General features: G+C 45.5%; 1 protein-coding gene across 1 annotated transcript in view; it reads right to left on the bottom strand.

Annotated features, from left to right (window-relative positions):
• Nucleotides 1-25,579, bottom strand: part of ADCY2 (adenylate cyclase 2) — a 436,690-nt gene that overhangs the window by 26,993 nt on the left and 384,118 nt on the right. The window contains exons 19-21 of the mRNA XM_021675367.2: nt 18,594-18,678; nt 12,759-12,917; nt 534-680 (exon numbers count right to left, since the gene is read on the bottom strand). Coding sequence (XP_021531042.1) covers nt 534-680; nt 12,759-12,917; nt 18,594-18,678 — 391 coding nt within the window. The remainder of the gene's footprint in view (nt 1-533; nt 681-12,758; nt 12,918-18,593; nt 18,679-25,579) is intronic.

The raw sequence follows: 25,579 nt of genomic DNA, 5'->3' as shown, positions 1-25,579 counted from the left end.
ATGTGGAAAGTTGAAAAATGACACCTATTTCAAATTCTAAAACAGACACTTTGTCCTTCTAAAGTGTGTTGTATTATTCCTCCATACAGATTGTATTTTCAATAATAAAATGTCATCCATGCATAGTGCAAGCTGATATCTGACAAAGGCATTGAAGTAGGCACAGATATAGCAATAATCTATTATAATTTATTATCTTTTTTACATAGAAAGAGATGGGCAAGAATTTTACCTAGAATTCAAGCCTTTGTAAAGAATCCATGAGCACACTGGATACACATTTGATTCAACAAATTTAAGTAGCTGTTCCTAGCAGTCATACCAGCTTCAAAAATACAACGTATTTGTCTACCTCAAATTAGTCAGAGACCTAAATAAAGCAAAAGCCTTTAATGCCAGCTACCAGAAATCATGCCAAAGGAAAAGTTGTTTTAGGATATGCCTCTATCCTGAACTAACTTCAAGTGCACAGGAACATCAAGGTGTGAGACTGGGTGTCCTCCTGCCCTTTAAAGGCAACTCTCAGTACCTACATCATCAAAGTCAGCGATGATCTCGTTCAGGAGCCGAAGGCATTCCAAGCCCTCCTTGTTCACGTCGGATTCTGTATAAAACTCTTTGAAATCCGGAATGGAGGCAAACATGACGCAGACGCAGTCATAGGACTGGTGGTATAGGTCCTGCTTGGGAGAAAAGCACAAGCTGATCACTAGGAGACTGACCTTTAAACAAAAACACTCCACATGCAAGTGTTTTGTTTATGCCAGGATTCACAGAGAAATCACCCAAATGCCTACTCCGCCTGCCCCACCCCAGCCATGGCCCAGTCTACATGCTGCTGCTGCTCTCAGGAGAAGTCTTCTAATCAGCTGGATTTAGGCCACTACCAGTTAAGAGGAGGTGCCTTGCCAGTTAAACCTCTCCATCATATTGACCTTACACAATGACAAGAGACCACGGAGTACTGGCTTAGGAAAAAGCATCCTTTAAACAATTGAAAGGAAACAAAATATTTTCCCAAACTATCAGATTGTTCTGAAATAACTCGTTATGGCTCTAGTATTTGAATGGGAGTCTTGATGAATTTTCCTTTCAGTGTCCCCTGAAAAGAGCATACGGAATTCATCAAGTTACTTGTTATTACACCAGAAAGAACCAATAGAACTCCTCAGTCTACTTATTTATATTATATTAGACACTGACTACATTTACTAGGGATATTCTTTTGTTTTTAAATAGAAAGAAGCTCATAATTCTTCATCCATGAGTTAAATTGCAATGTCTTGTAAACACAATTTCAAGGTGTTTCCATAATTTTCCCAACACAGTGACACCTTCGAATCAATGAAGGTTTCAGAAAGGAAGAGCTATTAGGTGGTCTTGGGGGCTAGTCCTAGGTGTGGAGGATCTGCCCGTCACAGACAAGGGCTTCTGAGACCCCTGAGATGGCCCCAACACAGGCAGACTGGCCGGGGCCACTGTGGATGCAGTGCGGCATGGGAAATGCTTTCTTCTCCAGGCAAGGTGAGGAGAGTTCTGTTAGACAAGATGGCCGACTTCTGAGTGGAGGGAAAAATGCTAGTGGTGGGTGCTTCCTGTGTGTTGGGCAGGGCGAAGGAATCCATCCTACATGACATTATCAGTAAGCCCTGCTCTTTGGGGCACCCAGATGAACTCCTTTGCAGAGAGCAAGCACTTAAATAGTATTATAACTCCAAGGTTTGGTGGCACCTCAGAGGAACAGTTCTTTCCCTAGTGAGGTCCCCTCACAAAACTATCAGAGCCAGGGAAACCCAACTGAAGGCCACACAGTTTTGAGAAAAAGATGGACTCGTGTCCTGTTCTGGGTCTCAGGACCAGCCACTCTATAATGCCCACTACTTCCTCCAAATCTGTACAAAGTACATGGGCAATGAAATCAAGGTTTTCTTGTCTATTTTGTGCTCCATATGATTGAGCTGCTTTCTTGTGCATAATTGTGTTTTCTCTCTCTCTGCAAAGTTGCCTTTTTGAACATTCATCCTTGGTAGGCAGCCTGTGACAGGTAAGGCACAGTGCTGGCAATGCTGACTGCAGCCAGGGGGTCAGAGTAACAGCGATGAGAACCCCCTAGGATCTTGTGTGAGTTAAAAATGTCAGTTTTGCGACCAGGCGCGGTGGCTCAAGCCTGTAATCCCAGCATTTTGGGAGGCCAAGGCGGGCAGATCACGAGGTCAAGAGATCAAGACCATCCTGGTGTGGTGGTGCGCACCTGTAGTCCCAGCTACTCAGGAGGCTGAAGCAGGAGAATCGTTTGAACCTGGAAGGTGGAGATTGCAGTGAGTCTAAAGGCCACTGCCCTCCAGCCTGGTGAAAGAGCGAGATTCCATCTCAAAAAAAAAGTCAGTTTTATAAAAGTGGTGTAAACACCACTGGCTTCCCTGTCCTTAAGGAAAGGGTGCATCTAGCAAGGCGAGGACATATTTTCTGTAGCCTGCGTTTCCCTGCTGCCTGCTGACACTAGCCAGAGTGCTCTTTCGGGAATGATAATGATGACAAGACTAAGCATGACAATAGCCAGCACTTACTGAGTGCTCACCACATGGTGGGACGGGTACCTCTCTGAACACTTTACCTGCATGAACTCACTCCAACCACAACCCTATGAGGCTGGTACTGTAGTTTTCCATCTACAAATAGAGAAACTGAGGCACAGAGTGGTTCCGATACTTGCCCAAGGTTGCAGTTATCATGCCTGACAGTAGAATCCACCCTTGTGTATGCTACACTTTATACTTTATCAAGTCTCCCGGAAGATCACGGGCTTCACTGCTTGGTGTGGGGACAGCATGGGGCTTCCGACACTTGCAGGTCCTGTCACTTTACCTTTGTCTTTTCCTCTGGAGTCTTTAAGGGTGTCTGGGAGTTGGAGACCATGAAATGCAAGACAGAACTGATGGGCAGTTTGGATCTGACACGTCATTTCATTACACAGGACCAAAATGGGGGTGCATGGGAGAATCTCCAATGGGACTTCCAAGAAGGCAGGTGCCTGGACCTCCCCACTCACCGACTGACCCTCATCCTCTAGGCTAGGCTCCAAGTATGGGCATTATTTTGAAAAGTTCCCTGGGTTATTCTGCTGTGCAGCCTTGATTAAGAATGACAGACTACATGAGGAAATGGAGCTCAGGGGAGCTGGGGGTGCCAGCAAGGCTCCCAGCTGGCTGAGGGGAAGGGCCAGGACAAATCCCTGGATTCTCTGCAGGCTGCGAACACTGCTGGAAAGCTTGGACTACAAACTGATCACCCACCTTCTTTGGCAGAGCGTCACTTGGAATCTCTGGGGGAATGCCCGGGGTGAGCTCCAGTCACTGGTCACCTGGTCCTCAGATTCACGGCTTCCATAAAACTGTAACTACTGGAAAACCATGGAAACTTCTAGGCTTCCCAAATTCTCTGGAGCCTGTGAAACTTTCAGGGCTGAGAACTAAGCCCTGAACTCATGAGAGGTTCCCTCCCATGTTTGGATTAGGCATGGGGCCAGAGAGGATTATATGCTGACTGGCAGATGACTTGAGCTTGTCTTATACTTCCAGAGGACCTGGGGGTTGGGGTAGGGAAAGTGGGCAGCTTTTGAAGATAATTTGGAATTCAAGATCTAGAATGGGTGACCCACGTCCAGCATGTAGTTACCCAAAAGCATTACCGAGCTTTAGAACTGAAAGTAAGTTTAAATGTCACGTCGATATTCATTCACATGTAACCTTTCTGTTGAATAAGTTCAAGGAATGAAAACATGGTCACAAAGCAAATGTGTTTCTGTGCCCACTACGCCTTTCAGTTTTTGGAGCGTGGCTAGATCTTCCCCTATCTTGGACAAACACCTGGGACTACCCCTGGCCCTCATGTCACTGTGTGTAATGCAAGGTCCTCTCATCGATAATTAGAGGCCCCGGCCCCAGAAACAGGCAAAACTCTTGCCCTCATTGTAGCTGTGGCCTGTGCCCTTCCCCAGCGGGGGCCTTTTGCAGGCAGAGGAGGGGATCCATTGGTTTCTACTCTCTCTCCACCTCTCTTTCTTCCTCCACTCTTCCTAACTTGCTAGCTGGGTTTTCCAAACCATCCAGAAAAGAGAACAGGGGAAGGAGGAAGAGGCTGTGAGGCAGGACAGCTTGCTATTAGCTGCATCCCATTCCCTGAATATTCAAAGCTGGTGTCCCCCGTGGATGCTTTCATGGGTTTTGGAAGGCTCCCTGCTGTTTTGCCCATCCTTGGACACCCCCCGCAACTCCCAAGTCTTCCACGATGGAGGCCATGTGCATCCCTCCTGCTCCTCATAACCCTCTCAGGTCCAGGCTTTCAGGCTACTTCTTTGAGTTCCTCTGCCACGGTCCCTTCACCCCGCCCTGCCCCTACTCCAGGCAGCTTTGCAACATTGGATCTAAAACAACCTGACACCACTCCTCTTTTCCTTGCTTGGTTCTTGAGCAACACTCGGTACTCTTTGCCGTCCAAACAATGGACAGTCCAGCCATGTCTCGAACCCCAGCTCCCCACCCCGTGTGCCCAGATGCCCCATCAGTGCCTGTGTTCAGCATTTCCAAGTGTCAGAACCCGCCTGCCATATGTGTCCCCCAGCTGGAGATGCTTCCCAGGACCACTCAGAGGCTCAAGGCCAGGCTGAGCAGTTCTGGCCTGTTCACAAGGCTGGAGGTGAGGGGGCATCCCCACCTTCCCCTTAGGAAGGGGCTTAGCCCCACTACATTCTGTCCAAACCCTCTTTCAACCTCAAGTCTTCTGGCCAATTCATAAGCTCCCTGCAGGTCAGGAAGTCATTTGTAAGCTCTGCACACCGTTGGATGCCTCCTTTGGAATAAGAGAGCAAGCGTCTCTTAGTGTCACAGGCTGAAATTCCCTTTGACGCCCTGTTATACACACATGTGGCCTCTCAAAGGGCCTGTTGTGTGTCAGGCTTCATATCAGGTATTAGGGACACAAGAACAACACAGGTCCTGCCCTTAAGGAGCTTAAAGTCTAGTTGGAGAGACAGAGAAAACAAAGAAAACATCATAAAGTGTGATTGGTGCTGCGGGCCCAGGTGTGGGACATCTGGAGCTTTTCATCCAGGTGGGCACAGGGTTGAAGTATTCAAGAAAACATTCCAAGCTGCCACTGGCACTCAGGTCTCCAACCTTCCAGACCAGACTGGTGCTTTGTCTCACCGACTCGGGCTGCATAAAGGCTTTGGCTCTTGCAAGTTTCCTGAGTTGACCTATGTGGGAAACATTAAGCCCTGGTGTCCCCAACTGTCACTTAATGCCTAATTTACTCAGGGGCGTCAAATGACTAGAAGTACAGAAGCATCTATTGAAACCCCAGGGGCATGCCAGCCTGATGTCCTGCAGAGGACGAGTGTGCATAGAGCTTAAAACTTAGCGCTGTTGAGGGATCAGCCCGGTTGTCGCTCGGAGGGCTCTCACAGCAGAATGGGAGGTGCTGTTTGCACAGGAGATGTGTTTCCCAAATTTTTGTGGTGGCATCTGTGGCTCATGTGGCTTGTTTTTATCAAGCATTGGCTCCCTCTGAATGAGGCTGTCTGGCTCACAATCCTCTACCACCTGGGGACTTGGCACGGGGTTGATTTGGTGACAAAATGCAGTGTTCTCCACAAGTGATGAGAGCTGGCTTTGACGCCCTTCAAAGGGGCTTTTCGGAAATGTTCCTGCCACACACAGAGGTGGGGAGAACAGGCTTCCGAAACAGAGAAGGCTCCCATCTGGGTGCACAGAACTCTCTTGATGAGCCTGAGGGTTGTGTGGGCTGAATCTGGCCATGATAGTTAGCAGCTGATGGAGAAGCTTCAGGAAGTTTTAAGTAAAACAAATGCCCAGGAGAAGGAAGAGGCACTGCAAAGCCGGCCCAGACACAAGCAGCCAACCCTATGCCCATGCGCCCAAGCACAGGCCTATGAGCACTTTTCCATTGAAAAAAAAACCTTTTCAGAATTGATTGTTAGAGTGATTACATCATTCTTGATTCTTTGTGGATTGATACAGTGGGTAGGAGAATAAAAATGACATGATCTGTGTTAACGCAGACCTTGGCATAAGCTGAGCCATCTTCCAAGGATTGTTCCAGAAGCCATGGAGTGGAGGCTATCCAAAGATCCCCTGTCCCGGACTCAAGAGGTCATCAGCAACCACAGGTTGCACCACAGGGAGGAACGGAACTGCTCCCTGGTCTCTCCCAGAGCCCTGACCATCGGTTTTGGTCCCAGGAGGCCGTTCATCCTCAGGGAAGTGACTGTGACTCTGCAGGGAAGCAGCGCCCATCCTGTTTATGCATGAAGCATTTCACTAGTTAAGTCGGAAAGGAGGCAGGTGTAAGCTGGTCCCACGCAGGGAAATCAAACACGACTTCAGGGTCTCTTTCTTTGCTGTTTTTTGACTTAGAGGCAGACCTTGTTTTATTGTGCTTTGCTTTACTGCACTGCACAGATACTGCGTTTTTCATGAAGTGAAGGTTTGCGGCCACCCTGCCTTGACCAAGTCTAATGGCACCATTTTCCCAACAGCGTGTGCTCATTGTGTGTCTCCCTGTCAGTATTTTTTGCAATAAAGTATTTTAAAGTTAAGGTATGTACATTTTTTTACACATAATGTTACTGAATACTTAATACATAGTATAGTGTAAACATAACCTTCACATGTGCTGGGAAAGCAAAAATTTGTGACTCACTTTACAGTGGTATTCGCTTCTTTGCAGAGGTCTGGAACCGAACCGGCAATATTGGCCATGTATAGCTATATTCGCTTTTGCCGAGGACTTGTTTTCCTGTATTATTTCCAGAAGACTCTCAGAGAAGTATCACCAGGGGTTTAGTAGAAATGGATTGGTGTGGTAGATTCTGGGGTAACCTACAACAGGGGGCTGAGGGCCTGCTCCCATCTACCCCACGCCCCAGAAGCTGCCCCGCGCCTCTGCATTCAGAGGCACTCAGCACTCAGCATTAGGGCTCGGCCCACCCTGCTGAGAGGACGCTGGGAAGGCAGACACTGCCCACAGTGCTTTTGCTCCAATGCCAGGAACAGGAGCAAAGTGATTACACTGGGTTTTGTTTTCCACTTTATTCAAGCTCTAAAAAAGGTCTGGCAAGAGCCTTTTTTGAAAGCTTTTGATCAATTCCCAGGGACAGTGACTCTCAAGTTTTGCATGAATCTGGGATATTTGATTAAAAGATAGTTAACGATATTTATGACATGCCAGGCACAGTTCTAAGAGATTCATCTAAATTATTGCTCCTAAAATTGGTAATGATCTCTGTGAGGACTCTGAGGCCCCACAGCCAAGAGGTGCCAGGGCTGGGACAGATGCTTCACTCTCAGTCACCTTGCAGGGCCCAAGAGGTTAAGGAAGGCTTGTGTGGGGACCACAAATGGCCTGTTTAGCAGGGGCTGCAGGTGGGCCCTCACTTTAAGATGCGCTGCTCTTGTCTGCAGGGACTTCTCTTGGTCCCAGCGACAGCCGGGCTCGGTCATGCAGGTTCAGCAAGGCCTGGAGCTTCTGCTCTGGGAAACCTTAGGGAGGAAGAGAGCTCAGGCAGGATGCCACTATTTGGTCCTGACACTGTAGAGGGGACAGAAACTTTGATGAGCTACACTCTTAAACAGCATTATTGCACCGTTACTGTTCAGCTACTCAAGGTCACACAGTGTTAGTCCCACCTGGCCTGGGCATCATTAGGTCAAGGACTTGGCTATAATGTCTTTTTTGTGAGAGACTGACTTCTAAGTATACCATCTGATTTCTATTGCTGTTCAACAAGATACCATTAAAGTGTTTTGAATATTTTCAAGCTTCAAGAATACCAGAGAACTGAGAGAAAATACCAAATGTAGTTATATTCTACTTCCAAAACACAGGACTGGTGAATCACGGACTTCTAGTCAACCTACAGCTTAAGTATTCAGTATTTGAGTTACTGAGCTCTTTATAATCTCTAAGTAAACAAAGTTTGTTTTGGACCTAAAAAAAAAAAAGATTCTTCTGTCTGGTGAGGAGGCTACGTTAGGGCAGGAGGTCCGATGGCCATAGGGGACATTCCACAGAAGCGGGGGCAGGACTTTGCTATGTTTTATGCACGCAGGTGGCTCTCCTTATAATACCCTCATTATGTGTTTTCAGAAATAAGCCAAACAAAAACAAAGCTCTCCCTTTCTGAGACTCTCTGTGGGAACTCTGAGAACCCCTTGGCAGCGCGTCGGTGCCTCTCTTTCTTGCTCAGGCCCTTTGTGTGGGTTCTGTTTTGCACAGTGTTGTTCCCATGGGGACTGAAGCCTCCAGAATCTCCCCACACTCACTGCTCCAGCAACTGGCTAGCAAACCTCCCTTGGGGGAGTACAGGGTCCTCGAAGAGACGGCAGGGGCCACTCTGGTGGTGGTGGGCCTTGGGGCTCCTTGTCATCATTTAGTCCCCAAGTCTCACAATGGCTGCTAGAGTAGCCATCACCCCCATTACTTACCCTATAAGACAGAAATTGGCAGTAAAATTGGAAATGTTACAGCCAAAGGAAGTTCTGTGTTGTATGATTAAATACAGAGAACCCTGCAGCCTGCCTGCTTCATTTCCCAGCATCATCATGGGAATGACGATGCCTTGATTTAAGGTTCAGTGTCCACTCTTCTCCTCTCCAACGTCAGGTCAGCAGTGAGAGTGCAGGTCTAACATGCAGGAATCACCACCCCTGAGAGAATCCAAGCACCCTTGGCATGCTTGCTATGGAGCGTGGAGCCATCTGTGCTGGTCCGAGTCTGAAGAGCTCTGAAACCAAGCTCTTTCATCTTCCTACAGGGCAGGAGGCTGGCCTCAGTCAGGTGTAGATTTGAGGAACCTGTTTCCCGAATGAAGGAAGGAACTGTCTTTAGGAGCCACCACGGGGAGCTTGGCAGGCAGGCACTGGTCATCTGCTGGGGGATTTATTTCAATGCTTGAAGATGGGTCCCTGTGGACACACAGGGCTACAGTGGCTGTGATGACATCCCAAGAAGTTCACCTTCTTTGACAAATACAGAGACAAGGCACAGAGCTGGCCTCATCTAAATGTGCCCATTCCTGCTTTGTTCCTGGAAAGTCTCCAAGCTGCCCATGCAGTGAGGCAGTGCCAAAGCCAGGGCTCACCCCCGGTCCTGAGTGCCCACTCTGGGCTTCTGCTAGGCCATGCAGCCTTACACCATGGAGGCCATGGGATGGTGAAGGGTACAGGAGACACTGTGTGTCTTTAACCCGACAGCAGCAGTCCTTAGGAGACTTGGAGGAAAATGTCATGTCATCTTCAGGAGCACCAGAGGGCTGTGTAGCGACATGAAGGTCCCTGGTACACAGCAGGGGCACACAGGAAGTGGAGGAGTCATCGTGAGCTGCCAACACCCATATTTTGCTGCTGTCTTCCCTCCCAAGCGTGTCCCCCCTGCATGGACGTGGGACCTGTGCACGCCTCTGTGGAATGCCCACCTCACCTGGAGGACTGCAGTGCAAAAGCACCATGTGATGTCCCTCACCCTGCCTCTGGCAACTGCAAGGCAAGGCATCATGCTTCTTTTATGGATGAGGACGGTGAGGTTCAGACAGGGAAGTAACCTTCTCACGTTCACAGGAACAGACAAAGCTGGGACTAACATTTGAGGCCGCATTGTGTGGCTCTAGGTTTTATTCTCCTTCCCCATCTTGCCTCCTTATTATTTCCAAGGGGGAGAACTGTATTCTGATGCTTGCTTCGAATAAGCCAAGCAAACAGGAACAAGCAGAGAGAACCGCTCCTCCTGGAGGTCTGGCCAGGGAGGCTGTCAGGGCTGTGAGGGAGGGCTCTGCAGGGCTGTGAGGCTGAGCCCTGGGGCCGGGGTGCCTTCTGTGCTCCCCACAGACCTGCACAGAGCTTCTCAAGCTCCAGAGCCTTTCTCTGAGCCCATGTTGAGGAAGAAACCCTCCTATCAGTTCCCGGATTCTTTTAAAAAATTTTTTTATTTTTAAATTTTTTTTTTTTTTGAGAAGGAGTTTTGTTTTTGTCAGCTGGAGTGCAATGGTGTGAGCTCGGCTCACTGCCATCTCTGCCTCCAGGTTCAAGCAATTCTCTTGCCTCAGCCTCCCGAGTAGCTGGGATTAAAGGCACCTGCTAACATGCCCAGCTATTTTTATTATTTTTTTTTCTGTAATTTAGTCGAGACAGGGTTTCACTATGTTGGCCAGCCGGTCTTGAACTCCTGACCTCAGGTGATCCACTCGCCTGGGCCTCCCAAAGTCTGGGATTACAGACGTGAGACACCGAGCCCAGCCTCAGCTCCCATAGTCATCTCCCTTTGCCCTCTTCCTGCCTGCCCCAGTGGGCTCTTCTCAGGTCTTGAATTAGGCACTTCCCTGGTGCCTGTGGAAAAGTAGCCCCTTCAAGCCTGGAATCTTCTCTCCCTGTTCCTCTCTCCCCCTCCCCCTCTTCTCCTAGCTAGTTTCTAGCACTTTCTTTCCAGATTCAGAAGCCGCTTCCTCACGGTGGGAGTCTTTCTGGAGTACCATATTTACACCCCAGTGTCCTTGGAGATAACAGGATCCTATCCCCAGGAGGCAGCCAGGGAGGGTGAGGCCACCTCTAGGCCCATTCATCTCTGTATCCTGGGCCACCACCAGCCTGGCTACAGGGCAGGGGAAACATGGGACCTTGCTGAATTTAAAAATGGGCTGGAGACTCCTGTTAATGAGAACAGAGGGCTCCTTAATAGACATAGTGATTTTATTACCTGCGATCAACAGGAAAATCAGGTGCTGAAGAACCCGCCAAATGTAGAAAACACCAGGAGAAGAAACAGGAAAGCCAGCGGGTCATCAGACTTGCTGTGTAGCCCTGGAAGGCTCACTGTGCCCTGAACGTTTCCAGGAAGATGAGAGCAGTGATGTCTAGCACCGCATCTGCCACCCGGCGCCTTATTCTTAATCCAAACTTCAAATCTGCTACAGAAAAATGCCGTTCCAAGGCTTCTCACTGGAGGTTGCTTTGTATTCTGGTACCATCAGGGTTGAGCTTATCCATTAAGGAGTTCATCCACCTACAGGTGATCCCGGCTCCTTCCTGCATGCACTCCCAAGCCTCAGTGAAAATGTCTAAGAACTGGGATTTCTGACATATGTAACAAACCTGCCTGTTCTGCTCATGTACCCCAGAACTTAAAGCACAATAAAAAAAATTCCCAAAACTTATTACACCCTATTTTAAGTGCTGTAATAAATATATTATTGATCCATTATACTACTTTAAAAAAAAAAACAGGGATTACACCTCTGAAAAAGAAAATCTCGGGACCCCAAACTCACTAAAAGTTAAGTCTGGGAACTGAGTTATGCAAGAAATGGCCTGCTTTTTGTTCCCACATAGATGGCTGCAGCACAGAAGGATCACATCATTCCCTAGGCGGCCTCCCTCGCAAAGGCTCAGGAAAAAATTCCTCCTGGGCCCTGAAATCTTTCAGAATAGACACCCCCCAAACTAACCTGAAAACAAAGTTCTGTTGACTCTCATCCTGGCAATGCAAATTAATAGCTGATCTTCACAGGTAATGGACAAACACAAGAGGAGAAATCATCCCCGGGCCTACCGCAGAGGAAGGCATCAGGGAGTTTCCTGACTCCACTCTTTTCACATGTAAAATGTGGTTTCAATGAGCATGAATCAAAGCCTCACAAGAAGGTAACCACCTCCTGCCTAGTCCATTTCTCTTTTTATTCCTTTTCCTCCTTCCCCTGCTGTCTACTCTTTCTCATTTCAGTATTGAAGTCCTTAAAACTCTCTTTGGAAAAAGCACAGGCCACGGATCCTCCTGTAACTCACGTTTCTTTTTTCTGGGCACATCCTCAGCCTTGGAAAATAAACCTCTAACTCGATTGAGACCTGTCTCAGACACTTTGTGGTTTACACATCTCAGACATCTGGGAAACGTCACAGCACTAAGCACAGGGCTCTGCGCACGGTGGATGCTCAGGTATGTGTTTCTCACGTTAAGTCCAAATGTAGACACGTCTGCTTCCTCTTGCACTTCAGCAATACTGAAGACACCTCACGACATCTCGCTTCAAAAGCCATTTCAATATTTAACTGACACTGTAGTCTTTTCAAGTCTAGCTAATCCATTCGGATAAACACTCCATGACATTCCCATTTCCATCCATTCTAATGGAAGGACTCAAGTCTTCGGTCTGCTCTTGTGTAGATAAGTCCTAAATCCTGTCACACTCATGATGTATCTGATGCTCTGAAATTCTAAGAGCCTTGGAAGGCTGTCAGGGAAGCTGAGTGCAGGGAAACAGTGGGCGTGTGGGATGCATGGTTTAACGCTGCCTCTTGGTTTGAGCATCCATCACATGCTGGCCAGGCAGGCCTCCTCCCACAGTGGGGAGAGGGCAGGGGCTACTTTGGGGACATATTTGGGACCCTAGTGCCTCATAATGGACATTCAGAACTTTATATGACTGGGAAAGAAATCTTCTCTAATAATGAATCCAACTCCAAGCTCAGACTTTTAGAGGTCCTTCTAACCCACTATTCTCAACTGATGTCTCTCCCACCAATCAGTATCTTCTTGAAAACTGAAAAATTCAAGCCAATTTTGGCCATTTTGAACACTCAGATGTGTGAAGTGCTACAGCCTTTATGTCACTGAAGAAGCGTTCAGCCCTCACCCAGGTCATCACGGCATCCAGCCCCTATCTCCCAGCCCCCAGCCCCGCGTGGTCTGACCTCATTCTTCAGGCTCCTGGCCAGGAAGTGCTCAGCCACGTGCGCAGGAAGCACGTTCTCCAGCAGCACGCGGTTCAGGTTCTCCATGGTCTCTATCTCCTCCCGCTCTTTTTTGAACTTGTTCTTCCATAAGAAGTCTAACCTACAGTAATATTCATTCTGTTACAAGAGGACACAGAGGTAAAGAAACAATAGGCATCTTGTCCCGCCAGAGAGTGGAGGTTTCAAAGAGAAAACAAAAAGAACAAAATGCAACCGAGAAAAGAACCCCCACACAGAACTGCCACCCCCTAGAAAGCTCTCTGTTTCCCTGAAATGTCCTTCAGTCAACCTCTGGCATGGATTTGCAAAATACAAGAACCAGCCTCAGAAACAGGGAAATCGGCTATATGGAGGCTTAAATTCAAAGTGCTATTAAAGCTTCCTGCAAAGTTATGCTAATAAAAGATGGCTCAAATGATATTTTGAAAACAGGCATAGAATATAAATGATGAATAAATGAAAAATGAAGAATACATTAGTAGGGAGACTGCATTTTTGATGATCTGCATAAAAACAAACACAAGTAGTGTTTGTTTATGGCAGTTTGCCTTTAGCATTTGTAAATTAGTTTTTCCCTAACACAAATTATATCATTATGTAACTGTTGCAAAATATGGACTTTTTTTTTTTTTTCCACCTGGGATTGTGCTGTTCTAACAGAATGCCATTCATTACATTTAGAGAAAAGTTCATTTTGGTATCATTTAATTAAGATAATGCCTGCTGGTAAAAACATGTTTTCATGCTTTATAATAAATACATTAAATATAATGTACATTAAAATACATTAAAATATAATGTATTTTAAAACGAGTTATTATTAACATTGTAGGAATAGAGAGGCCCAATTACTGACAAAGAGTCTTTTGGGCCTTGGCATCATTTTGTGCCTCCTATGATGTAAATAATTTAATATAATGAAATAGTCTTGAGTGGATCCTCCTGTAATAGAAGGGCTTAGTGGAGAGTGTGTATTTCACACAGATAGATAGTCACTTGCTGCCAAATAAATGTGAAGAAGAGCTAACGCAAGTTTTTGGTTTGTTTTGTTGAGTTGTACTAGTGACAGTACAAAGTAAAACAAAACACACACACGTGCACACCAATGGCCTCTCATGCACAAATGGAATTTTTTAAAAAAAGTTAAAATCCACATTTTGTAATTTGAAAGAACAATGATCATTCATTAGTCATGTCTGATTAAAATTATCTGCCATACATTAGGAAAAAGTTCCTCCTCCTCCTCCTCCTCCTCTGGTGTAGCGTTTATGTTTATCTCACGTAGTGAGGCATTTTCAAAAAACTGCAAAAAAGATATTTTAAGAGTCTGTTTGTATTTGGCCAGGCATGGTGGCTCATGCCTGTAATCCCAACACTTTGGGAGGCCAAGGTGGGAGGATCACTTGAGGTCAGGAGTTCTATACTAGACTGGCCAACATGGCAAAATCCCATGTCTACTAAAAATGCAAAAATTAGCCAGGCCTGGTGGTGCACACCTATAGTCCTAGCTACTCAGGAGACTGAGGCAGGAAAGTCGCATAAACCCAGGAAGTGGAGGTTGCAGTTAGCCGAGATTGAGCCAGTGCACTCCAGCCTGGGCAACAGAACAAGACTCTGTCTCAAAAAACAAAATCCCCAAAATAAAAGTTTGTATTTAAAGTTTCATGTTCATGCCACATTTTCAAAACCATGGATTGATAGAAATTAAGCTGTATATTGACTAGAAAAGCGTTTTCACTTGAAGAATGGATTAAAAAAAATAAATCAATGGTGTGTCTGGATTTAAACTGAAATGATAGATGTAACCATCTGTCAACCATCTAGCTTCTCAATGCCCCCACCTGTGGCTTCTCAGTGCCCCCACTCAATGCCCCCACAGGTGCACACTCAAGATTAGACAAAAGTGAAGCATGAGATGAAACCACCTCCAAGGCAGCAGTCAAGGCAGCAAGTCCGACCCAAGGGAGCAGGACCCATGCTAGGAGGTTGCTCGTGTTTTCAGAGCCATTGTTATTGCATAACAGGTAAGCATTTTGTAAGTCTCCTACTAAAAAAAAAATCACAATCTTTTGGAACCAGCTGTACTGAACTGAAATGACACTTTGCCAAATCAATCAATCAATCTCCCTACCTACTACCTATGTTTCTATCCATCTATCACTCATCTATCACCTTCCCAAGCAATGCAATCTGTTTAGAATCCTCTGCCTTATGTAGCTGGCCCATTACAACTCACATGAAGGGTGCCTCAAAAAAGACTTAAAAAAAATTCCCAGTCAAATGTAATGGATTGAATAGTAATCCTCCAAAAGATAGTTCCAAGTCTTAGCCCTTGGTATTTGTGAATGTGACCTGATTTGGAAAGAATATCTTTGTGGATATGATTCAGTTAAAGATCTCAGGATAATATCGTCCTGGATTTAGGGTGGGTCCTAAACCTGAAAAGCATGTCTTTACTAGAGAAAGGAGCGGGGGATTTGACTCAGAGACACAATGGGAGGCCATGCACAGATGTCCAGCAGAGGCCAGGATGAAGCCCCTGCCTAGGTGACTTGGGGAGGGCGGTGCTAGAGGACAGCAGAGGATTCTGTGTGCAGGAGAGGAGCAGGGAGGGACCAGCAGCCTTCCTCAGCTTTGGGCCTGCTTCGAGAGCCTCCCATTCCTCAGACGGCCACCCACCTCCTGGATTCTGCCTGGGGCTACTCTACAGGTTTTCAGGAGCCCAGATCCCATGAAGAGACATAGAATTTGCTTTTTATTGGCTCTGTTGACAATGAGAGATCGAGAGCAGAAAGAGCCTGAGAAAATCCTCCAGGACGTCCTCCAGGATTTTTTTAAGGTTTAAAGACCCCATGACCCTCCCTTCTGTGGCTCATATCTAGCACAGCCTCAAGGGCAGTTATGAGCTGATTCTGGTTCTGAAAACAACACGAGGAACTAGAGGGCTTCACATCTTTCTACATGGACAGAAGAACCTGGTATGGACCACTACATAATTATGGTTAAGTCCAGTGGCTGACAGTTGATCCATTACGCTCGAATTGATTTAAGATAAATAATCGAAAGTATTCAATATTATGATCAAGCACTAATTTTACACAATTGGGTTGATATCAGTCTTATAGGGAGTCATTCCATTTTTGTCTTTAATGTAGCAAAAAGTAACATTTACATCTAGGGACCTGGAAAAGTCATTACTCCCTTTAAAGGATTTATCATTCTTCATAACTATTCTTTAACACCAGTTATAAATCACTGAATGATTTTTTCCTTGGCTCTGTCAACAAGGAGAGAGCAGGAAGAGCCCAGGCGAATCCTCCAGGACATGCCTGGGACCCCATGACCCTGCCTGCTGTGGCTCACTGGGCTGGAGTACAGGGCAGTTTGTGTCCCTGCAGATTCTTAGGTTCAAGCTCTCCTGTAAAACAACAGCTTCATTTGAGGTCACGCAGACTGTCCCCTGGTTTGATGGTATAAATGTATCCCACCTCAAATGCAGACCCTGCATGGAATGTGCTGCTGTTTAAGCTCTGGTGAGACACCAGGCTTCTTTTTTTTTCAAGAGACCCCTGAGTTGGCTAATACGTCTATCATGAACTGGACTTTAGTACAGCAAGTAGCACTGTACATGTCGTACAAGGGACGTGTTATGTTTTCATCAAGGCTACTTCGATACCTAAAGCAATATTTAGCATACTGATTTTCTCAGAAAGCAAACATATCTCCATCATTTCAAAAAAGATGGTCATGGAGCAGCACAAACAACAATGAAAACAGGTTGCAAAGTACATATACTATCATTTAATAAACCAATCAGAAAACACAGTAACTCTGAGGCCATGAATGCTTTACTTGCGGCACTTGAAAGATCTTATTTCAAATGTGGGATGTTTTGTGATATACCTCTCCTCCCTTTGGGGAAGGGAATACTAAAGCACTGTGTCACAGACTTCAGAGTTCTCACCCCGGAAGGCTTGGGGCCTCAGTAATCATCCACTCAATGATTCTGGACTGCAGGTCAGACTCCTGGCTCACCTTGGTATTTCGCATGGTGATTTATGTAGATTCGGTGATTTATAGCTGGTGTTAAAGAATGGTTATGAGGAATGATAAACTCTTTAGAGGGAGTAACAATTTTTCTAGGTCTCTAGATGTAAATGTTACTTTTTGCTACATTAAAGACAAAAATGGAATGACTCCCTATAAGACTGGTATCAACCCAATTGTGTAAAATTAGTGCTCGATCATAGTATTGAATACTTTTCATTATTTATCTTAAATCAATGAGATGGTAATGGATCAAGTGTCAGCCATTAGCCTCAACCATACTTATGTAGTGGTATTGACTGTGTATCATCTCAGTGACCAATAACAAAGTCGGGAGAATTTAATTTGATACTAGGTTCTTAAAATTTGCTGCTGTGAAGGAATCTGAGTGATGATTCTAGCAGGAGAAAGCATCCCCAGTACGAAATGGAGAAACAGGTGATCCCACAGAGGGAATGGCTGCAATGTTTCCTGAGAAATGATCATCTAGGTGATATGATGCAAGGAAGCGCAATTCTCTCACATCTAAATTATAGGGTCCTCAAGGGAGAGCATGCCCACCATAGGAATGAGAGCAGAAAGATGGCCAATCGTGAGAAAAGAAAACCAGGTTGCAGGAGAAATCAGGGAAAAAGAACGGGACATAGTGCAGGTTGTCAAAACTGCAAGTCAAAGAATGCAGAACAGAGAAAATGTAAGAGGGGTGGTGGGGTGGGAAGAAAAGACCTCAAACATCTTTGCAGCAGGACAGGACAGCTCCGTGCTAGGGAGATGGATGAGGGCCACACCATGAACTCCTAGCGAGGATGCAGCTCACATTGCTTGGGAAGCTAGAGGAGGACAGTTGTTCCGGACTGCTGGCCTGAGAGCCAGATCCAGACTCGGTCCAAATGACTATGCAATTACTAACAGCTTTCTGGTGGGGAGAGCTGGAAGCCTTGGAAACCAGACCCAAACTCATAAGTATATAGTGCACCTCTTGGATATTGGACAGATTTAATTTAATTGGCATTGCTTCTTCATGAGTTCTTTCCAAATACATAAATCACTGCTTTTTGTTTGTTTCCTAGCACCCTTCACAGAACTTTAAATAGCCTTGGGATGAGGCAGAGGTGCTTGGCTTCAGATGAGTCTTGTAGTCTTTGGGCAATTATCTTTGTTGAAGGCAGAGGAAGAATAATTGTCCTTAAAAATCTGGTACCCACAGCCTCTACTAGGAGACCAGAAGGGTTGGAGGGAACAAAGAAGGAAGAACAGTTTCATTCACATTGCAAAAATAAAACTTTTTAGCAGGGGATCATATTTCTAGGAATGATTGCAAATGACAGCAAAGGAATTCAGATCCAGTTCAAAGAAGCGTGCTACATATTCTGAAATGCAAATGAAAACCCTAGTCAAGGGGAGATTTTTTTTTTTTTTCAAATAGTGTCAGTTATTGAAGGAACACTTTTGTAAGCTTACAAAACCTACAAAAATTTTTTGAAATTTAACAGGAAATTGACTGATGAACATCTCAGCCATTCATAAAATTTGTCTTTTGTGGAAAAAAAGAAAGATATTTTTCCTTGTGTCTATATCTGTGCACCCAAACCTTGTGCTAACTAGTTTTGTCTTCAGTGATAAGATGATTCTGATTCTTAGGCATTTGTTTCCAAGAAGGTTAACTAAAATCCATAGCAAAGCATTATTAATACAGCACTTTAGAAAAAGTATACATACATATATATATATAAACAGACCTCTTACCTGTCTACCCAGAACAAGCAGTGTGATGAAGAATATAGAGAGAGACACAGAGCCCATGGTCTTTAGGTCTTTCCAAATGCCTGGTCTATTAAAAAAACAGACAGACAGATAACAATGCAATACAACAACAGGCACACAGGACTCAGAATCTGAGCATGAACAAACGTCAGATTCTCTAGTGCCTGTCTACATCATACGCCAGCCAAACGCACAGGTTTCAAATTTCCTTCCAAACCCAGCTTGCATTAAAACAAAACAAAAATCCCTATTTTGAGAGCACAGTATAATAATACAGACTTCATACTTTATATGAAGCTATACCAAATATTAAAAGAAAAAGTAAAGGAATATTAACATTTTATTTATGGTTCTGGGATCAATATGGGTAACTGGGTATATGGTTTCTTCAATGTTTTCATGATTACTCTCATGAAGAGACAGTATGCTTGAAATGAATAGTCACACGGGTATAAACATGAAGTAGGGAACTTAATTTCTGCAAGCTACTCTCACCTCTGAATTATAGTTTCACATAACTTTCAAGCAGTCATCCAATCTTATCCACTCTTTCATATGATTTTGTATCACAAAGGTATAACAAAGATGAAAATGCTGGGTACACTGCCTGAGTGACCTCAGGTTCAAGTTTATGATAAATGGCATCAGTCATTTATCCCTTCCAAGATGTCACTGCACGGGGTGGGCTCCCCCAGACCTCGATACCACATTCCATGCAGTGAGCACCCACACATCCTGCAGATGCTAACACACGAACTTTTCCCACATAGGACTGTAACTAAGACCTGAAAGATAAATTGGATTATGCATGGACACCATGTCACATAAGCAGCATAGATGGTATCTGATCAACTACAAACAGCAGGTCATCACTTTCTGCTTGTGTGCTGTCCTTGCTTTTTGATTTTTCCAGTTTCTCTGTGGATTCAAGGACAAATGAGATAACAAGAGGCTTTGGTGTAATACTAAAAAGCCCAGGTGGGCTTTCAAGCAAAAGAGCCTGGGTTTGAATCCTGAGCTACGGGACGTGGCATAAACCCCTTCAAATCTCACTTTCTTCATCAGTCAAAGGTGGGTACCAACCCCTACCTTGCAGGCTGTTTTAGCCACTACATTAAATATCTATATACCTGGCACAGAGCCTGACAGATAGGAAACTCTTTCCAAATGGTACTTGTGATTTTTAACATTATTACGGAATGATAAGGAAGGGGAGTGGGGCAGGGCTAAGAAACTAGAGAAAAAGATAAGGAAACACAGACTGGAGAATATTATTAACAGAATGAAAGACTCAAGTGCAATGAAAAGGTGGATTCCTGCAGGAATGAGGCAACACGATCGCCTGGTCCCAGTGGCTTACAGGCTTAGAGCCACAGAGAACTCTCCAATAAGGTTGTGCTGGCATCAAGAGCTCTTTCCTCCTCATCAAGCCCGTGGCAGCTGGAAGAATCTGAGCTCATGAAACTTAAAGAGGTCACCATTTCTCCCTGAGAATGAAGCCAGGGCAGCAGTGCCCCCTTCCTGTTTCACTGGCACTGATTTTATAAAATGAAGTTGCTCTTTTCCGAGCCTGTGACTGCGGTGTCCAACAGCACAGCTGAAGTGACTGACAGGTGAAGTTGTTTAAAACCAATTCTGACTCTGATTTTCATGAATTTTAAACTCTTTTTACCCTATGTTGACCATGCTGATGTTATACTGAATAGTTAATAAAAATAGTACCACACAGCAAACATCCTAAGAAACTGGTATAGGCTGAGTTTTTAATTTTCATGTTGCTTTGTGAATATCACATTCTTTACAATTCCAAGGGGCCAGAGAAAGCATCTATGACATTCCCTTCTTCCACCCACCGTCCCTGTAATTCTTAAACTATGAGTGAATATCAGGTCAGAATTTATAACAGTTTCATCAGCACAACAAATCAGAACACAAGTCCCCTTTGCGTTTCTAGCTAAAGGACCAGATGCCTCAAATACTGAGAGCCAGCTCAGGGCCCTCCCACTGACAAAGCGACGTAGGTAGGACCCAGTTAGACAATTCAAGACCTGGCTGGGTTTTCAGTTAACCATACTGAAAATTCACACAAGCAACCTATTGGAAGAAATCCTGTCTGGGGAGTCCTCACATTAATGCATTGGAATCATGGTTTATGGGGTAGAAATTCCCTGCTCTACCCATCTCCCAGATCTTGAGTCTTCTGTAGGAATAGCGATGGATGGAGGGAGAGCTTGGAGGAAGAAAGACCAGCAGAGGCTCTCCCTGTAGGACCGGGGAGTAGATTTGAAAGTGCAGACCTAGATGGATCTCAAGAATCACGAGGCACCAGCAGCCCACAGAGCCAAATGGTACACCAGTACCCCACTGAAATTTCTCTTCTGAAGTTCTCTGACAACAACTAGGGACTCCATCTGGCTTTTCTGGATTTCACTTGGACTTCTCAAGACTTCTTGCATTCAGTTAGTGAAAGAGAACTGCCAACTCCTGCTGAAGGCCTTCTCTCTTGTGCGGGCCACTTGTGGACGGATGCTGTTAGGGTCCCTCTAGTTTCAGTGACTGATGTCTCCACCCTAGATCTGTTCCCAGATCACCTTGCTCTTTGTGTGTTTGTGGGAGAGATCGGGAGAAGGAGGGGCAGGTAGCATGGTGGGAGACAGGAAGAGGTACAGTAAAATCCCAGGACATCTTTCCAGCAGAGTAGTCAATTGTGTTGATCTCTGGATTAGTTTCCTAGAGTTGCTATAATGAGGTAGCACAAATGAGGTGATTTAAAATAACAGAAATGTATCATCTCACAGTCTGGAGGTTAGAAGTCTGAGAGTAGGATGTTCTCAGGGCCAGGTCCTTCTGAAACCTGCAGGAAATCCTTCCTTGCCTTGGTCTCGCTTTGGGTGGTTCGCCGGCAATCTTTGGCCTTTCTTAGCTTGCCACCATGTAACTCCAATCCCTGCCTTTAACATCACGTGTCATCACGTGGCATTCCTGTGTGTCTGTCTCTTCACCTGGCTATCTTCTTAGGAGGACATCACTTATATGGATTAGGGGGTCACCCTACTTCAGTGTGACCTCATCTTAACTAATTCCATATGCAATGATTCTATTTCCAAATAAGGTCACATTTGGAGAAACTGGGGGCTGAAGCCTTATATCTTCTTTTGGGGGACACAATTCAGCCCACCAATCAGGTCAGCTGTTTAGAGAAATATGAGCTGCACAGCTGGTTGTGTATGAGGGCTCTCTCCTCTCTCTCTCTCTCTCTCTCTCACTCTTTCTCACCTCTCTCTTTCCCTCTCTTTCTTTCTATCTCCTTCATGTTTTAAGGATGAAATCTACTTTGGACTCTCATGTGTTAGGGTTGTGCCGTCATTGAGTTATGAAGTGGGGAAGATACAGCCAACAGAACTGAGAAAAGTTTCTAACTCTGTGATTTCCCATATGATGACAATGGTAGCCAAAATGTGACGGAACACACTTCCTTTCATATCTAAAAATCAGATGCTGGGGACCCAGATGCTCACATGCCTCAGCTGCACCGGCATCTGCAGTTGGCCCCCCACCTGAGGTTGTTGTTAATGGAGCAATCATTTTGCTTATCAAGTTTCAGAGTCCAAAAGAACAGCACACTTCAACATACTGAGTGAGGGAGACGGAGGAATTGCTTAGTGAACCAGCCTCTAACTTGAAGGCGAACACTTCAGATGGAGTAAGAAAGGACGTTTTCATGACTCTCAGGAGGGAAAGCAGTCCAGGCACGTAGACACAAACATTATCTTACCTGCAAAAACTTTACATTTCTGTGGGTGAATATTTTCAAGAAGAAAAGTACCTGAAGGGGGAACCTAATTTCTGTTGCGTTGTTAACAGTGGCTGGCTCAGGTAAAGTCATGTCTTCTCAGGTCACTAATTGGGATAAATTAAAAAATCGGTTCACTGATCGCTGAGGGCCGTGACAAGGCTAACAAGGAGACAATGACTTCCTTCCCTTTACCCACACAACAGCCTCATGGTCTTCAGCTAATCTATCTTTTATCTTTCTCTCCTGTCTCTGGTTACACCATTAAGTTAGGAAATGCCTGGCTTTGTCCACAAGACATCCTTGAATCCTCAGGAATTGTCAATGTCAAACAATGCAGAAAGCAAATGCCTTGTCCAACTTGTTAATGCCACAAGGATGAGTGTGCTCACGGAACCTCACTCTGCAAGGGGTTGGGACCTCGATCGCAGGGCCAGAAGACAGCACTGTCCTGCGTAAAACAAGACAAAACACCCCAGAAAACGAATCAGAGGTTAAGATGTGCAAGACAAACCAAGTCCTCCCATTCCTTGTCAGAAAATCTTCATCAGCTCTGGCTTGAGAAGCAGCAGGGAAGCGCTAAGACATACTAGGTCTGCTTTCATGGTGCCCTCTCCCGCTGTGTTAGTCGGAAGCGTGTGAAGATCCTGTGGATTACATCTTTGGGCTCCTCCAAACAGGAGTCCCCAAGGCAGTACCTTCCTCCTGGCTGGTAAAGTGTGAGGTCAACGGCTCAGCCAGGGTTCCCATACTTGGTATCAAGAGCATTCCATGCAAGTGTGTCATGAAAATGAATAAATGAGTGGACAAATGATTGTGTTGGCTTGGAAATGGCTCATCTTCCCTAAGGGGTTTCTGGGCATTCTTTCCTCCCCTGGTTGGACACAGATGCGCAAGAATCCCACGTGAACTTGCGGCGAAGATGGCCCAATTATCATCCAGGGACAGATGGCTCAAAGGCTCCCGCGTTTTCAGAGTGGTGTTCTTAAATGCCAAGCCGAACATTCCAGTGCTGCAGCAGAACCACAAAGTAAAGAAGGCTCCTGCTTAGAATCGAGCTCCGGAGCCAGGGGCAGGTCCGAAGAGGTGGGAAAAGCATGCGTGGGTGGAGGTTGCAATGGGAGTGGGACCCTTTGCTGTGGAGACAATCATGTGTCCTGATTAATGTAGTTGTTGTTTTCTTTTGTGGAGAAGAGTGATTTTAAGTCAGAAGCCACTGCTGCATCAGCGCGATCTGACGTGGTTGGGCTGGGCGTGGCTTTAGCATCACGTGGAAGAACTGATGACTGGCAGCGTGGCACATTCTATGCCATCTACGACACAGGCCCTGTGAATCCCTCCCCCCATTCTAAAATCAAACAGAACAAAACAAAAGAGCCTAAATATCGAGTTTCCTTCGGCAGACGATCCAAACCACAGGACATTTTCTGTTTTAGGTCAGACAGAGAAGTAGATCACTGATGATTGCTTTTGTAAAAGGGAGGGAAGCTTGTTAGACCCTGCATAGCCCTAGGACGCCTCGCTTTGTTGTTAAAATTAGGCGGCTGGGATTGCTTCCTCCTCTGCTGCCCTGCTAGTGGGTGTCAGGCTCGGGAAAGCGTGCTGTGCTGCTTGCTCTCTGAAATGGCACAGGGAACAGGAAACAGGCAGAGTGGGGGAAGCTGAGATGGTAAATCTGAAAGGAATAGAAAATCCTTTCAATATTAACTTGACTGTACCACTTGCTTAGAACGCAAATTTGAAATATAGTCTTCATTTAAAGAAAAGACATGAAAACAATTTCAGGTGCTTGGGAAGACCCACAGACCATCTGCCCCAGGGCGAGGCTTGCAGCTCTTTCTGACCTTTCCTTGAGGGATGGGTTTTCCTGTTCTTCCTCGAGACTTGCCTTCAGTTCATCGTCAGTCAATCCCTAGTTAGTACATTGTCAAAATACATCACAATATCCCAAATTCCAGGCATTTGGATTTCCATGAGACACGGGAAAATCAGGGAAAGCAGAAAAATGCCACAAGGAAGGTGCCCAGTTCAGGCATCTCAGTGACGGTGCAAGTCCGAGCATCTCCAGTGCTCTTCCTGATAGGAAGCTGTTGCTAAGGCTGGGAAGGTAAAGTTTTGCAGACATTTCAGCCAGCTGCAATCTAGAGCTTCTGGATAATGCCAAGCACTGGCTATCACTGCTGCTTAAACACCATATTTATGTGCTTTCTGAAAGTACTTATTTTACTGGACTAAAGTTCCAGCACAGAACTAGTTTGTCTTCAGGGATCCTTGTTAGTTAGTGGCTCTGTTCAAGCTCTCCATGTCGCATGCCTCTCTAGAATTAAAGGTACATTTCTAGCCGTCAGGCGAGCTAACATAAGGCTGGGTCCAAGTGAAATAACACCCATCCCTTGAGACTTTTCAGTTCTGCAAGAAAAGAAACTCAGGAAAAATCTGACAGCTTCTTGCAGACTCGGTAGCAAGCCTTTGTCACGGGAAGGATAAGCGTTTTCAAGACAAAAACAGCTTCCAGCAACATCAGTTGTTATTAACATCACCATCATCTTGAAGAGCAGTTGGTATCTCAGCAGCTCTGGCTAAGGCTTTTGGGACACAGTGTCATGGATAGGAACTGCAACCATTATTGCCCAACTCACAGACACTATGGAGGACTGCTGTGAGCACCAAAGAATAGGAAACATCCGAGAAACTCCTGAGCTCCCTTCAGCAGGAGGTGGTTTATCAGAATCACACCCCAGCAGATCACATTAGATACCGGGACACTCCTGGCCTCCATCCTAATGGATTTTCAATGGCACACTCTCTCTGAGTGATCTTTGTTTCCTCCTAAAAAGTCTACTTTTCATGTTCTTGAATGTGTAAGAATATCTTTAATATCATTTTCTTATTCATTGATATGAATTTTTTCTGGTGCATACCTCTCCTTTTTTCTCTGCCAACTCTATTGGTGTGTGCCACCTTGTTGGCTTGCCCATGAGCAAGGTCAAGTTGGTTCTGCAAAGTTTCCACTACAGGAGTCATGATGAAGTCACACACAGGACAAAGTAGAGAGGAGGATGGCCGGCACTGCCTTCCAACAGAGATGCCCTCTCTGAACTTTACTTTGACATATAAGATATAAACAAAACCTGATGTGGATACTAACAGACAATATCACCCACGATCTGGAGAT

Source organism: Aotus nancymaae, unplaced genomic scaffold (genome assembly GCF_030222135.1).
Source record: "Aotus nancymaae isolate 86718 unplaced genomic scaffold, 86718_ANA_hifiasm-v0.15.2.pri h1tg000014l, whole genome shotgun sequence".
Classification (NCBI taxonomy): Eukaryota; Metazoa; Chordata; class Mammalia; order Primates; family Aotidae; genus Aotus; species Aotus nancymaae.
The sequence above is the reverse complement of the archived record's forward strand: the minus strand, read 5'-3'. Positions and strand labels throughout refer to the sequence as shown.